This window comes from Sinocyclocheilus anshuiensis, unplaced genomic scaffold (assembly GCF_001515605.1).
Source record: "Sinocyclocheilus anshuiensis isolate Anshui unplaced genomic scaffold, SAMN03320099.WGS_v1.1 scaffold420, whole genome shotgun sequence".
NCBI classification, from domain to species: Eukaryota; Metazoa; Chordata; class Actinopteri; order Cypriniformes; family Cyprinidae; genus Sinocyclocheilus; species Sinocyclocheilus anshuiensis.
The window spans coordinates 609,132-625,544 of record NW_015557082.1 but is presented as its reverse complement, the minus strand read 5'-3'; the positions used below and the strand labels follow the sequence as shown (position 1 = coordinate 625,544).

General features: G+C 37.4%; 1 protein-coding gene across 1 annotated transcript in view; it reads right to left on the bottom strand.

Moving 5' to 3' along the window:
* Positions 1-5,680: 5,680 nt before the first annotated feature.
* The window catches only part of LOC107676980 (transmembrane protein 59-like), a 16,484-nt gene continuing 5,751 nt past the window's right edge, over positions 5,681-16,413 (bottom strand). Inside the window, exons 5-8 of the mRNA XM_016471754.1 lie at positions 9,700-9,808; positions 9,404-9,518; positions 7,651-7,768; positions 5,681-7,379 (exon numbers count right to left, since the gene is read on the bottom strand). Of these exons, the coding sequence (XP_016327240.1) occupies positions 7,221-7,379; positions 7,651-7,768; positions 9,404-9,518; positions 9,700-9,808 (501 nt within the window). The 3' untranslated portion in view covers positions 5,681-7,220. The remainder of the gene's footprint in view (positions 7,380-7,650; positions 7,769-9,403; positions 9,519-9,699; positions 9,809-16,413) is intronic.

Genomic DNA, 16,413 nt, shown 5'->3' with positions numbered 1-16,413 from the left:
AGATGCTGCCTTCATCCACTGGTGTCGCTGTTGGACAGTTTTACTTCATAAAGATTAGTTATTCATACACTATTCAATCTCATATTGAATTTTTGTTTTATTTTTGTACCATCAACTATTTTATCGTTTTATTCCTTCTCATTTTTTGAGCCAGTACTGCCTCCCGTGCCTCCTCTGAGAAAACAGCCCAGGTTAAATGAAAGTCATCTGGGTTAAAGATGGCGGAATTCACAAATACATGGCGCCACAAATGTTATTACATACGATAGAACATAATAGCATACAAAAGGTCAACAATTCAGCAAATTATAGGAATTCTTAGGTCAACCACCTTTAAAATCTGTCATATCCAGAAGGGTTGTTTTGTTGTGCTGATGAGAGTCTCTCTATTTCATTGTCTAGGCCTTTAGCATCTATTGTTCCCCTCCGTTTATGATCCAAACTATTTAGATCTCACATTTCCATAATATGAGGGGACAGGAACATTCACTTTTATTGCGTCTTTATCCTAAATCCATTCTCTCCGTAAAATCAGAACGGCACAGTATTTTATAACGCTCCCTTATCAGCTTCGGGTTTAGTTATTTACTTTAAAATGGACTAATTTCTTATTCTAGCGGAGGGGGGAACGGCTGCTGACTTGAACAGCTGCTTCATGACCCAAAAAACTGTCAGTCTTTCCCTGGAATAAATTGTGGACTGTTCCATTTTGTACGGAGGGGGAACGACTGTGTGGAGAAACACATGCGGAGGGAAAACCGGCGGTAATTACGTCAGGGTTTGTTTTGTGAAACAGATTACGCATGAAACACATTCTTAAATACACATCTGATCGATTAGAGTGAGTGTAAGGGCGATGTTTGAACGATTAAAAGTTTATATTTGTGTGTGTGTACCTCGGTGTTCTCTCGCTCCGATTCGGATAGGCTCATAGTAGAATCAATTCACAGAGAGGGGAGCTTGAGACCGTCCCCTAGTGCCCGCGCGCCGAGTTTGGTGAGCGGCGTGTTGGGTATCTCCGAGCTGAACCCTGGGTGTAAGATGTATGATAAGCTGTCCATCTCCAGGACACATATTCATTTATGTTTAAATATTCTAACATGAACGCACGTTTGAGAATGCGAGAAGCAGGCGTTGCGCGCGCATTCGTGTTGTTGCGGAAATTAAAACATTCTTAGCGTTCTTCAAGTTACATCTTAAAGTTTCTCTCTAAGTCAGTCTGCTGGCAGGGTTTTAAAACGTAGATCTGTCTTTACCGCGCGGGCGTCCGGAGTGTGAACGCAAGCATTACGTTACGGTTCACGTAGGTTTGATGCACTTGGTTCATTTGATTGACAGCGTCTAGTATACTCGTGCAACTCCTTTGTGACGTCACGCGCCGTTAAACTCATGAATTATGTATATTATGCATATTTATGAAAAGGAAAGGATGATATTTGATGTGTACTTTGTTTTTTTGGTTCATCCTAAAAATTAGCAGACGTATTTTAACATATTTTTAATATAATTTTTGTATATATGTATATATATGTATATATGTATATATATATATATATATACATGTATATATATATATATGTATATATATATATATACATGTATATTAAATACACAACATTTGTTAAAGAGAGATTATTTCTTTATTTACTCATATTTCAATTCATATGGAGTGGAGTGGATTGATTGATTATTACACAAAAATGTGGATGTCCATCCACACATTTTGATGGAAAAATGCACAGGTATTTTGATACATGACTGTTTGACATTTAATTTTTTTCCCCATATATTATTTTTTGCTGTCTGAGCTGATGATGTAGTGCAAAATGTGAGCTGGCAATTCTCGTATATATATGTTCATATTGTTTTGAGTTTTTTTTTTATTTATTATTCTTGATTATTGCTCTTTAATCCATGTACAGTTACAGTACATAACCTAACAGTGATGTCAAACAAATACACAAATATTTTAGTGTCATGCCGTATGCATATTTGGTGGTCCATAAATGATCACATTCGTAAAACCTCCAGAAAGCACCTACTTATGCATACATGAGATGATTATGGAAAATAGGCGATATCACATTCATACCACTTAGTTTCTCTCACTGTTTTTCTCTCTCGCTCTCTGTCATTATTCTGTTCATTTCTACTGGGCCCTGTGTGGCGGCGGGTTTGGCTCTTCAATGCACTGCAGGCTGACTTTACCAGCAGGCTGGGACTGATAAGGAAGTCGCATATGGTTGAAGCGGAGCTCTAGCCCAAAGACAGTCTCCACAAGCGGCAATGAAGCTCCACTGCGCCCCCTGTGGCAGCACATTTGAAGTGCAGGCACAGCTTTGAACTGTCTGAACATGATTGATTTGTTAGTCACATTATACTTATTTTGAGGTATTATGGATAAGGACGTCACATCGGCATCAATTTCAGGTTAGTGATAAGAATCATTGAAAGTCATACAATTATTTACATATGAACAAGCAACTGTGCTTCTACAGAAAATCCTCCATTTGTGTTTCACAGAAAAAATAACGTGAGGGATTGACATGAGGGTGAGTAAATAAGGCCAGTATTTTAATTTCACCTAAATTATCGATTAAACGCTACCACACTGAGATTACAAACCCCCGTAATCCCTCCCACTGTAAAAATCCTCATCTAGATTTTTGTAGGTGTGGTGAGCCGCTGTTATTCAGAAACCAGCGCAGGTCTTCATCAAGTGCAGTGCACTGTGGGATAGGGCTCGGGCTGTGCGTGGGGGGGACAAACAGAGCAGAACAGGGTTCATGTAGGGTTGTTATTAGCTTTGTGCGTTAGCATTGAGTCAGATGCTTCGGGAACTGACCGTGTGAGTCATACGCAAACAAATCTATCTTTAGTTGGGTTTCTGTAGTCCCCCAGCAATCCTATTGTGTGGCATCGCAGTCCTGTCGACTATGTTAATGTTTGCACAGCAGCACAATGGTCTCTATCAGATATCCTCATCTGCTACCTATCAGGTTAATACTAAACCGAGGTGACTAGATGGACCAGATAATGATTAAAAGAACAAGACTGAGGTAAAAAGTCATATGAATAATAAAATGTGCATTTAAGGAATAGTTCACCTAAAAATGATCATTTGTCCTTATATACATTAAACACAGAATAACGCATTAATTTGGAAAGCATCTTAGATGTGCAAAATATCGTACCACTGAAAAAAGAAACTACAAGTTTAGAATGAAGGTCAATAGATGTTGGGTGAAATTTTCCTTCAAATATATACTCACCAAGAAGAAAAAACAGTTGATATAAATAGGAGGATGTGACTTTTAACTTTCCCACCAGCTCATTTGCATGTTCTAAACAAAAATGACATATTGTATTTATATGATGTCTGTCCACCTTATTTTTAAAGTAAGAGCAACAGTGGCCATTTATTTGGGCTGTCTGAATTTTTGGAATCTATTCCAATTCCTTGTTCTGGAATTGATGGAATTCAAGAATTCCGAATTCTGAGAATCTCTTCACTGTTTTTTTTATTAAAGGGGTCATATGTTGCTGTTTTAAAGATCATTATTTGGTGTAACAGAATATGTTGACATGCTTTATAAAGAATATCTCTTTGGATTTGAGACTTTAGTCTGTGCAACTTTACAGATCTTCTTTATGCACCAAGAGCTTGTAACACTCCCAAGAGAAAGGAAAACTTGAAATCGCATCATATGACCCCTTTAAGGAAATGTTGCAGGAACATGTTCACCTATTCTCACCATGACTACAAGATAAAGTTTGTAAAATGAAGCTTTAGGCTACTTGGTAAATATAAAGATACATTTCTATAGCTGTGCTTGATTTTAAATGTTGCCAATCACAATTAGCAAGGGAAAGGTGAATTAATGATCAGTTCAAACAAATTTAAAACTTTTGGAATCGACTCTTAATTCCCAAAGCCTCAGAATCGAAACTGATTCTTTTTGGAAAACGATTCCCCGTCCTACCATTGTCATTCGCTTCCAGTTATTTTAGCTGCCAAAAAAAGTCCATTATGCTGCTTGATATTAGAAACTTGTATTTGTTATCATAGGCCTATTATTTTAATTTATTATCATAATCATAGGCTTAGCGCAAATAGTTTTACCGTTTAATATTCTTCTAGTTATTTAGGCAACCATATAGGCTAACGAATTGGAAGTCTCGCACATTCATTGAAAATAGCTTACTGCCACTTTGCAAAACACGGCTCTCTGGAATAGGCTACTTGATTCTGATTGGTCAATCGCGGTATTCGGCGGTCTGATATTTGGAACTCTGTATTTCAAAATCCAGCGCTACTTTCGCGCCTCTCGTGTCAAGTACACTACAGCCTCCCGCTCTTGTTTCATATAACCGCAACGGTTGTAAAAAATTACCTCAGACTAGTTCTGTATTAATATTCCTGTATTATTTTTATTTTTTTTTTCGCCCAGGAAGCTTTAAGACAACACACAGGTAAGATTATAATGTTAATTGAATTTCATGTATTTATTTGCTAGTATAGCTATACAATAAACGGGATCATGTGAAATCATCTGGTCATTATCGCAAAATAAACCCTGACAGGGTGATACAAATCCCTTAATATATGTGATGCACCTTTTCATACCTGTTGTAATTAATCGATTGTATTAGGTAGTAGATCTATAGAGCCAGGTGGGAAATGTTCTATCACAGTCGATGGGCACGTGTGTGACGGTGTTAAATCTGAGGGAAGCTATTTTTGAAGAACAGTCTGCTGGACATCGCCTAAAATGTGCCGCTGACCTTCACAGGTTCGCACCTGCTTCACGGCACAGGTGGTTTGTTTTTGGAAAATACCTGAAAATGGTTAGAGATGCAATGCCTTTTTGGGCTGTAAAAGTCAAGAGTTCTGTGAAGCAGAGTTTTAATGTGTCATAAATGGGTTTTTGACACCCCGTATGTAATTCCAGGGTTAAATTGAGGGTATATAACCAGTGATTCATTTAAATTACATCTGTGTGCATGTAATAAAATAAGCCCCAGGCGTCTACTGTAATCTCTATGTGAAAGTGCGCTATCTAGCGGCTATAGTGTGTGAATGTACACGTTTGCACTGACATATACCTCACACCAAGCATTGTAGGTTCCACTATAGGCTAACAAAAATCACATTTAAAGAATTATTAGTAAATAAGAAAATGAATTATATAAAAATAACGTCTATAAAAAAGCCATGTAATGCCAGTTTTAATCCACATCCGTTCATTTTGCAGTAAACTAAAGCTCTCTACCGCCCCTTGTGGTTAAATAATTAATACAAATACAGTGACATTTGACTTTAAAAGTGTGCAGATGACTTGAATGACAGTATGTGTTTGCAATGGATGAAGAAAGTCAATTTCAAACACCTTTTCTTGCAATATACAGTGACTAAAATGGTTATAATTAACATGTAATCCAGGGGTCTTTAACCTTTTTCAGACCAAGGTGAGACAGGACTCCCATTACTCCCAATGTGTAAAATTAAGAATTATCTGGCCTGTAATAATAATTACTGATGTATAGTCACATACATAACATTTTACTTTACCACATTTGACCATAAAACAGTTTGTTAAACTTTAGATTTTTTGACTTTAGCTTTGGTTATTTTAATATTGTCAGAATTTATTTGAACAGGAACTTGACCCACACCAGCTTAATTACAACATGAAAACACTTTATTCGTCTTGATATTATGGAGTATCTTATGGGAAACTGTTCAAAAGAGAGAAACAAAAGATATTACTGACTTGTATTTCATACAGTAATGATGAACCAGTAGATATTAAATGGCTTATTAAGGTATCCCACCTCTTGACTTCTTAGTAATCTATGGTCATAATTACAATGCCTACTGAACATTAAGCAAAAACACAAAGATCACAAGCGTACAGCAGTTTGTTTCCAAAACAGATGTGACGATATATTCAACGTCTCATACTCATAGCGTACTAGCATGCACTGTGGCTGGGCTTAAATGGGGAAAAATAGCAGCACAAGACAAATAGTGCCAGGAAAGCCTGTCAATTCTACAGTCTAGTTACAAAAGATATTTGTCAAAGCTTGGTGCTAGGCGTTCAAAACCCACCCCAACTCCACCCCATCGCTTTTTCGGGCAGAGATGAAGAATATAAGGGGAAGTGCATTGGAATAACAATTCACATTTGGTCTGAACAGCAAGCATTTTTCCTCTCTATAACGGTTTACGTTGGGAATAAATGTACAATTACGCCTCATAAAATCTAAAGGAGCTAAATGAGAGATGAAAGACTACAGGCCTATGCTTTATGCTTTGAATAAATACATAAATAAATAAATACACATGCTTCCTTGACATGAATGTGAGTAGTTTAGTCAGGCTTATTATGGATGCATAATTATGCATATGAAAATCTCCCTCAATACCTACTTGCATACAAAACATCCGAAAGCCTATAAAGACTTATATTTAACTATATCCTAAAAACCTAATTTAACTCTTTAAACTACAGCATTCACAATCTGTGAAGTAATTAAGAGTCCTTGTCAGTTTGATTACATAACAGTTCAGTGGACGCATTCATGTTTTGTAAACGTTGTTACGCTAATTGGCTGTGTTTGATTTTTCCATTGCTCGTTTCACATCAAAGTGAGAATCTACGAGTGCGACTCTCTCGCTCTGACAAGATTACCTTAAAAGCTTATCTTCCAGTTCAAATGTGACGCTAATTAATAACGGGGAGGGGCGCTTTGAAAGTATTCATAGTAAAACTAAACGTTCGCTGTAGTATCTAAACGCCAAAGCTTGACAAATAACCCTGCTCTTCTTTTGAGGTTGTGGTGCAATCTACCATCTGAGCCCGTGTTTATACAGTGCGTTTTTTAGGAATTCGATAAGAACGTATCACAACAGCGATAAGAAACTTGTTGCGAAGTTCTTCATGAGCTCTAGTGTATGTATACATTATAGTCAAAAATGCGTTAGTACATTATGTGAACAAGCACCTATACTACAATTCCATGAGGTTTTGCAAATTCAGTGAGGAGACTAGTATTCAGACAGGACGTACGTCGTAAACGATATAATAAATGTCATCATGCATGTTTTTTTTTTTTTATATATAGAAAAACAATGTAACTTCCCCTTAAATTGCGAGAAATAGCTCTGGAGATGTGTTGAACCCTAGTCGTCAAAAGTATCGACCTCTTCAGTGCTTTTACAGAGATGTTTTGCTGAGGTCAACCTTGACCGGAAGCGGCCCCGCCTCTTTGCTCTCCTCCGATTGGCCGATTGTCATTGCGATCACTGGCATCAAGTGATAGGGGTTGACCTTCTGGGTGTCAACCATGTACTCTTTATCTCCATTGATGCTAAGCTGTAGATACAACATTGATTATCAACATTTAACTTGCCAAATTATGTATTCAAAATAATAATAATAAATTGTATTTGTAATGCCCCTTTCTTACACTCAAAACTATATTAGAGCTTCTTTCAGGTAGCCACGTTTTTGAAGAAGTTCATATATATGCTGGATACTTGTTGGCTGCTTCTCCTCTGCTCCAACTCATCCATTTAAAGAAATAGTCTATCCTTGTCTGGCTTGTATTTCTTTGGTATTGTTTGTTTGATGAATGAACGGGTACCTGAGTCTTGACGTGCTGCTCGGGTGCCGTGACCAGACTGGCACAGCTCAGCCACAGCATCACCATGATAGACAGGAAGAGACAAGCTGCTAAAATCCAACGCGGCAGTCCTGAGCGCCTAGGGGAAAGATACGTGGGAAGAAGTTGCATATTGATGATGTATACATTAAGAAAGGATGACACTTAAAAAAAGTGTGTATCGTTTCAGTTTATATATACAGTATATGTTTGTGAAACTGCATGATCTGTATTATCCATATAATAAATTATAACAGACATCCTGCGGTCCATTTGAAATTCATCCACAGGCCGAATTATTATTATTATTATTATTATAACCTTTATTTTACCAGGAAAATCTCTTTTACGAGAGCGTCCTGGCCAAGATTGACAGTAACACAGCTCACGTGGGTTTAACAGATAACGTCCATACATTCATACACACAGTGTGTGTATATATGCATGGATGTTATCTGTTAAACCCACGTGAGCTGTGTTACTGTCAATCTTGGCAGGACGCTCTTGTCACACACACACACACACACACACACACACACACACACACAAAAAGGATATCAATACATAACTAGTCAAAACATCTACAGCCCAATGTTTCCATCTCCAAGTTATTTAAAATCACTTTAAAAACGTCCAGTGAAACCAGCTCCTTAAGCTGTAATTTAATTAGCAAATTATTCTAGGCAAAGGGAGCAGCAAATTTAAATGACTTTTTCCCTAATTCAGTACGAACCACTGGAACAGACAATAAGAAAAATTCCTGGGACCGAAGGCTCCCATAAAGTGTTTTGAATTATCACTATCCATGCCTTATTTTGTTCCTGATTTTTTAATGATCAAATACTGAGTAACAAAAATGCTTTCTACGTGTTCCCTTTTTAACAAAATGTTAATGTTTGACTGTAATCATAATGTAAAACCTGATACTTATCTAACCAAAAATATCTAAACCTTGACAAAAAGTAGTTTTAGAATGTCTAGATAGATATCTAAATGCAAAACATAAAAAAATGAAGAAATTATGTCTAAAAAACAACGGGAATCCAAAAGCCTCTGTATATATCTATATAGGGTGCTAATACACGAGGTTACGCAACATTACACAAGTTTTTATTTTTTAATGCCTCCAGATGGCCCAATTCTCACTTCAAAAAATGGATTTTAAATTCTAAATTCTATTTTAAAGTGGTCATATGATGTTGCTAAAAAGAACATTATTTTGTGTATTTGGTGTAATGAAATGTGTTTATGCGTTTTAAGGTTTAAAAAACATTATTTTCCACGTACTCTATATTATTGTTGCTCCTCTATGCCCCGCCTTTCTGAAACGCGTCTTGCAACTTTACAGATCTTCTTTATGCACCAAGAGCTTGTAACACTCCAAAGAGAAAGGAAAAATTGAAATCGCATCATATGACCCCTTTAATGTGAAATATTACATTTATTAAAAAATAGTAAATAAATGAAGAAATAAAAAATATCTATTAATTCTAATGGAGAAAATAGCTCATTAAAATTGTATAAATATCGCATAATATCATAAAATTTCCTCAAAATCATAAATAATCAAAAAATATTATTGAACAAAAATATATATCATTGATTTTCCTGAAGAAAAAAAAAGTTACATTTCAAGGCTTTGGTTACTTTTGACAGCGAAGGAGGCAAGTGTGACACCTAAACGAAGAGGGCCAAAGGGTTAAACATGTCCTGACTGAAAAAAAGTCCCTTTCACCTTGACATGCAGCCCAGGAAGTCGTGCTCAGCAGCTGGGTCCTCGGCATGTTGGTTGACATGCTTTGCTTTCGCCCCAGGTTTTGCCGCATTCCTCTCCCCATGTGACCGCCCTCCTGGAAGGATGCAGAGGCAGCACTTTCAGCATGTGGACATTGATTTTATGACCCTCCAGCTTCGGACAAACTACAGCGGCGCGGCGCTCAAGCTCTGGTCCTTGGCTCCACTTAAATGAGCTTTCAGAGAAAAAAAAGAAAGCTGTCAGCAGCCATCTGGGGTGAAAGCGGTCACTCTTACCAGTATGTGGCCGCTGTGTGTGGGAGTTGACTTGGGGCCAAGGTTTGTCGACCACGTTGGAGCGCGGGGCTTGTAACTCAGGCAAGGAGTACTCAATCTCTGGCTGGCTCTGGGAGAATCAACAAACACAATGTCAAGGGCAGGAAACAGCATTATGGGATTTACTCAGCAGAAAGGCTTCTGAATGAAACGGTTGGGTATGTGACCGTTTTGTTGTGGTGAGGATTTCAACACAATCATGCACAGAGCGGCAAAGCAGAAATACAATTTACAAACATACAGATGATGAATAGCACAGTTAATTATAATGACGTCGAGGGCACGTTTAAAAAATATGAGCAAAAACTAGCTGCTAATGCAACTCCTGCTTGCGCCTGCATCACGTACAGCTAGAATGAGCTGAAATTTGATTTCATTTGCAATATTTTATGAAACTGGGTCATCACTGCCTATATGTTTACATGGTAAGAGTGATGTTGTTTAGTCGATCTGAAATCATGAAAAAGTTTAACAAAACTTAATTTATGTTAAAATAAAATCTGAGGTATATACACTGCTGTTTCTTTTTTCCTAAATAAATTAGAATGGTATTAGATATTAGAATGATTTCTGAAGGATCACATGCAAGTCTTTTATTTATTTTTACATTTTATATTATAAAAGTCATAAGTCTTTTTTGACAAAAATATCTTAGATTTGTAACTAATTTTATAACCTACAACTGTGTTCTCAACAACCTTGGCAAGCAGCATACAGGAATATATATATTTGTTTACTTTTTTGTTTGTGTTGCACTTGGTAGCCACACCCACAGTGGAATCTCATTGGTCCAAATCCTGCTCGACATATAATGCCTGTTTAATAAACACCAAATATTGCCTAATTGGCTGTGATTTTGCCACTTCGCACAGCATTAGTGCTTTAACAGACTTACTACTACCCACTCAATTGTTGTCAAGCTGCACCCGGTAAGGACATGGAATAAGACGGATAAGTCAACATTTTGGTTTTACCCCTTCAAGAATCCTTAAAAGCTAGTCAGCTGCTTTCAGCTTGAGAAACCATGCAGGAACATCGTGTTAACAGAGTCCCTCTTTCCACTCCCAATTACATGGCTGCCTGGCGGCGCTAAGCCGTGCTGGTCAAACCGAGCGCTAGACGCCAACTCTGACAAGAGCGAGGGGACTACTTGACTTGAATAAGAGCTTTTAAGCGGCCACTTTCAAGCAGGATCCAAAGGATGTGATTTGAAATCTGTCTTATTAGTCTACGACTAGATGTGTCCCATTCTGCCCCTCCATCTCGCCCTGTATGTGTAAATTAGTACATGTTTTTTTAGACTTTGTTTCTTTAGTTCCCCCTTGAGATCTTATTAAAGATACATTTTTGCTCTCTTCCACTGAGTTCTTCTAAATCGGGCTCAGCAGAGCGGACCTCTGAGATAACCTCTCTAGGGAGGCTCATATGAACCTCCGAAATGACCAGAGAGGCAAACACACATGGTTTTTCATGTCAAGCCGTGGTAGACAAGAACGCAAGGAACTGTTTGGAGTGTCATGTTATTCCTACAGTCTAATAGTCTGTAACTGGACGCATACGGAGTACATTGGGATTGTACTTTTTACAGATGTATAACTGACTGGTGTGTCCAATCTTAATTTCTAAAGATTAAAGGAATAGTTCAGACAAAATGAAAAACCTGTCATCATTTACTCACCCTCGTCATGTTCTAAACCCATATGACTTTCTTCTGCGGGGAGAAAATCTGAAGTCTGTTTTCTGTGCGCTTTTTTATGCAATTACAGTGAATTACAGCAATTACAGGGAGTGAAGCTTTCAAGCATCAAAAAGGGTAAAAGTATCAAAAGTTTTTCGTAAGACGTGCACTATACTGATCTTGAGAACTAAATAAGTTGGATTAATGAACAAATCATTCAAGGTTGCGTTTCATGTACAACAGCGTAACTCGCTGCTTAAAGGGGTAGTTAACCCCAAAATGAAAATTACCCCATGATTTACTCACCCTCAAACCATCCTTGGTGTATAAGACTTTATTCTTTCAGACAAATACAATCGGAGTTATATTAAAAAATGTCCTGGCTCTTTCAAGATTTATAATGGCAGTGAATGGTGGTCAAGATTTTGAAGCCCAAAAAAGTGCATCCATCCATCATAAAGTATACTCCATACGGCTCCAGGGGTTAATAAAGGCCTTCTGAAGTGAAGCGATGAGTTTGTGTAAGAAAAATATGCATATTTAAAACTTTATGAACCGTAATCTCTTAGCTTCCGCTAACTGTCATACCCACGTTCATGAGAGTGGTGTTCCAGTGCATGATGTAGGATGTAAGTGTAGCGTAACTTCTGGTGAGAATATTCTAGTCTCGCGAAAACCAAGTTTTGTTAACAGCAAAGGAAAACCAGTCTCCTCTCGGCTTATATCGAAATCCTCAGATATTTTTCTTTACAAATCCTCATTTTGTACTTCTAATTTGTGACCGGTGTTTTATTTTGCTCTCTCCTCTGCGCTTACGCGTTTATCACTTCTCACCGGAGATTAACTTCTGGTTTGAGATCAAATTCATGTCAGATTATTGCTGTAAATAACGAACATGACATCTGAGGTCTAATTCAGTAATTATTTCACTAATTCGCTACGTTTTGCTTTATTTCAGATGTTTGATTCAATCGTGGTGCTAGAGCACATTCGCACATGCTCACTCTTCAAAAACTGTGCTTTTATTCTTTTGAAAAACTAAAAAAACACTGAATTAAATTAGTATATGTATGAAATTAAAGAAATTAACTACATTACTGCATAGATTGCACTACATGTTAGCTTACGTATTTTGCTCAAGAGCACCAGCCATTAAGTCCACATGTTGTACTAACAAAAATCTACATTTCAAACCAGAGGCCGAGAGCTGTAGTTTCAACCACACAACTTTGCGATGTTGTTTGCGAATGTTCATTGGAACTGTGTTTCGGAACTACATTGCTAATGACTTCCAAACATAGTTTTGGGAGAGGCACCCCAGACAGGTTTTGCAAATAGGAATAACCTATTGACTGAATTTTGCTTTGTTCCACAAAGCTATTGCAAGACTTGCAAAAATATAGCGAAAGAGCCACTTTTATGCTCAAATGTCATATGGGTTTTTAACAACACGAGGATGAGTACAGAATTCTAATTTTTGGATGAACTAATTCTTTACATAAACAAACATGGGAAAACATGAAATCATGAAATGCCACATAGTATGGGCAATTTAGCTCTGCGGAAAGCTCGAATCTCGCAGTTGCGTTAATTGAAAGGGATGCTGTCAAAAATATTGAATCCAGATGTCCGCAAGGGATGAGAATCAAAGGGGGAAAAATGAACATCTGAGGAAGTTAATGTTGACTGGCCACAGACCAATGGAATCTTGCCATTAGTGAAAGCGGTCTGATGTGCATCTGTCACGCATTACTGCAGAACTCGCCAAAGGTGATCAATGCAGCTTACGAGACTGCCAAGAAGACGAGGCCGAGATTGTTGACTTCATAGTAAACAATCCCATTTCCCTTATTAGGAATTTGCTTGCTTTCTCCAAACTCATCTTTTAGCATGTAGTGGCCATCCACATTGAACTAGTCCAGAATTTAAACAAGATGGCCGACCTCCTTCCAAACAAAAATCCATCGCACCAATCAGTGGCTATTCAGCAACCGAGTCGTGTTTACCCTTCAGCTCAGAGGAAATAGTCTGATTCCTGTTGATTACCTCTGAGGGACTCATCAAAACCCTGGACAGAACGGACAAACATTAAGCCCAGACTGCAGCGTAACCAATGTCAAATGTCCGCCTGGTACTGATGTGAAACTAGGCTGCAGCTCATAGCACATATCTAGGGGATTGGGGGATTTTTATGTCTTTTTTATTTGAATAAAAAAACAAATATCTGGGTTACAGAGGTACTTATGGAAGTGAATGGGGCCGATCTGTAAACGTTAAAACACTGTTTCACTAGTACAACCACAAGACGTAAACAATATGCCAGTTAACATGATTTTAGCGTTGAAAAACGCTTACTAACCTTTTGTGTAAAGTTATATCCAATTTTACAACAAACTTAAACTACTGTAAAAATTATTTAAACAGCAGCTCAAATAATACACAGAAAAATTAGTGTAATTGCTTGTAAAATTCAAAGACGCTTTTAAATGATCTAAAAACTGGCCACATTTGCCTCAATGCATCCCTTGTTTTTTAAAGAAAACAAGGGACGAGTCAAAATTTTTTGGTAATGAACATTTTGCCATAAAAGGTGTCGATTAAGCTAAACTTGTACATAACCAAAATATTCCACCTGCAAAAGCAAACAACCAGATTTAACATTTAAGCCTAAAAAATTAGCATAGCACTACTCCTAGTCACAAACATTTGGATGTCTACATATTCCCAGAAATGTTCAAATGAAATTTATTCTACTGTTACAGATACTCAAGTAGAACTTGAGCGTCAGGAGAACTTCCACTGGAGAACTTAGAGTATCAATCAAAGAGCCGAACAAGCTGGTTCATAAAGAATTTTACATTTGGTTTCTACCAATACTACTTGCTAGTTATTGGATTTTTTTCAACATGCAACTTGAGGGAAATTTGTGCAGTGCTGTGGGAAGCACTTGGGGAAGGTCTTTCTGAAGTGCAAGAATTCCCTCCAGACTTTCCTCCGAAGATACGTTTCATTAGTTCCTCACAAAAATCAAACGGATTATAACATAAATCACATTTATGGAGGAAACTTTCCAAATTCGGCTCACACCCCGTCAAGTCTAAAGTTCCATATTCTGTTTTTTTATGCCGTGCTATTTATATTCCAGTTGTGTGGAGGTTCACGTAACTGTGAAAACTGCATCATCTGGGCCAAATGCACACCACAGCAGGTCTGTTGAAAAACAATCTGTTTTCCTTTCTCTGTTTAGACGCCCGAGGCAAAAAGTCCATCATTAGTGCTCCACTTTCCCCAGAAATTGAGTCTTGCTATTTCGACAAAGTTCTAATTCCATATGCTCGATTTAGCGCATAGGTAGCGCGATGCTACCGCTAAACCTTGGGTTTTCACCGTCTGTGCAATCTCTGGCCTGTGTCAGTCCTTCACTAGGGCTGGCCGTCTTCCAGCTGACTGCTAAATACAGGCTAGGCCTGCCGCAGAACGGCTGTGGAGGTTTTCTCTCGCCTCTTCTCCTGTCACAACTGTTAAATGCACATTCATCAGGGCTGCGACTAAACTGAGAAATCATGGATGGGTTTGTAATGACGAATTTCTACATTTCTATTTGTTTTGGTTTATTGAAGTCACACTTGGTGAAGTGAATTTTTTACATAACTATCTTTATTCACAAGATGTTTTTGCGGTCGTCTAATGATTGTAGTTGGTTTAGAAACAGCAGGAATCTCACAAAAACATGTTAGGCTATGGATACAGTTGGATGACCTCCAGGGAGAATAAGGTTTCTGATTTAACATCACTGGTTCTTCTTTGAAGAACCAGCCCCCTGCGCTCATATGATCCCAATAGTGCAGTGATGTGACCGCAACCTTCGTAAAACATACCAGATCTTGAAACCAAGAGCATATGAGAGTCTAGTCACTAGTGGAATCTTCTACACCAGTGATTCTCAACTGGTGGTTTGCGACCCAAAAATGGGTCACAGGTCTTATAGGGAAAAACAATGCTAAATGCAAATAATAGAACTCAAAACATTTGTAATGAAGGAGAAAATGCTTCCCATATATTTTGTTGCAGACATCTGAGGTTGAGTAGCTTGTTTATTCTTAATTTATTATGCCAAGAGCGTGGAGCCCTTGAAATTTAGAAAGCATTTGATGAAAGAATTTGGTCTATGTCAGGTTAATAATGAAATATTGAATATTTAATGTGTAAAAATAAATAAATGTAAATATTATTAAATGTTTTTCATTAAATATTGTACGTTTTATTAAATATTTATTATTAAAATATATTTGTTTATAAATCATTTATAAAAATTGTCGGATAGAAGAGTAAAAAAAGAACAATTAAATTTTCATTTTACTTTATTTCTTACAATTGGAATGTTATTTCTCATAATTTTGAATTTGTTTCTCATAATTTCTCATAAACTCAAAGTATAAAGATTGTTTCAAGCAATAATTAATTTACCGTTTTTTTTTACTCTTTGTGACGTAAATTCAGTATTTTTGCTGTTAATTAAAACTAATACTATTAAACATTTTTGTTAACTGAAATAAAATAAAATATAAATATTAGACACAATATAAAACTTAAACAGAAAACATTTAAAGGGTCATATGAAGCGATTTAAATTTTTCCTTTCTCTTTAGAGTGTTACAAGCTCTTGGTGCATAAAGAAGATCTGTAAAGTTGCAAAGACTAAAGTCTCAAACCCAAAGAGATATTCTTTATAAAATTTAAGAGTCAGCCCCACCTACCTAAAACGCCTCGTTCTAACACGCCCCCACATGTCTACGTCACGATGTGGGAAGATTTGCATAACGCCACCCAAATGTTCACGCAAAGATAGGCGTAACTTTGATTCTCGCTGTAGTATTTTTGCCGCCGCCGCGGAGACACTGTGTTTCTACTAACTACTTTGTTTGGCCTTCCAAAAGAGGACGATATCTGCTTCGTCATGCCTAGAGCTGATCCGTGCTGGTCGCTGAGGGAATACA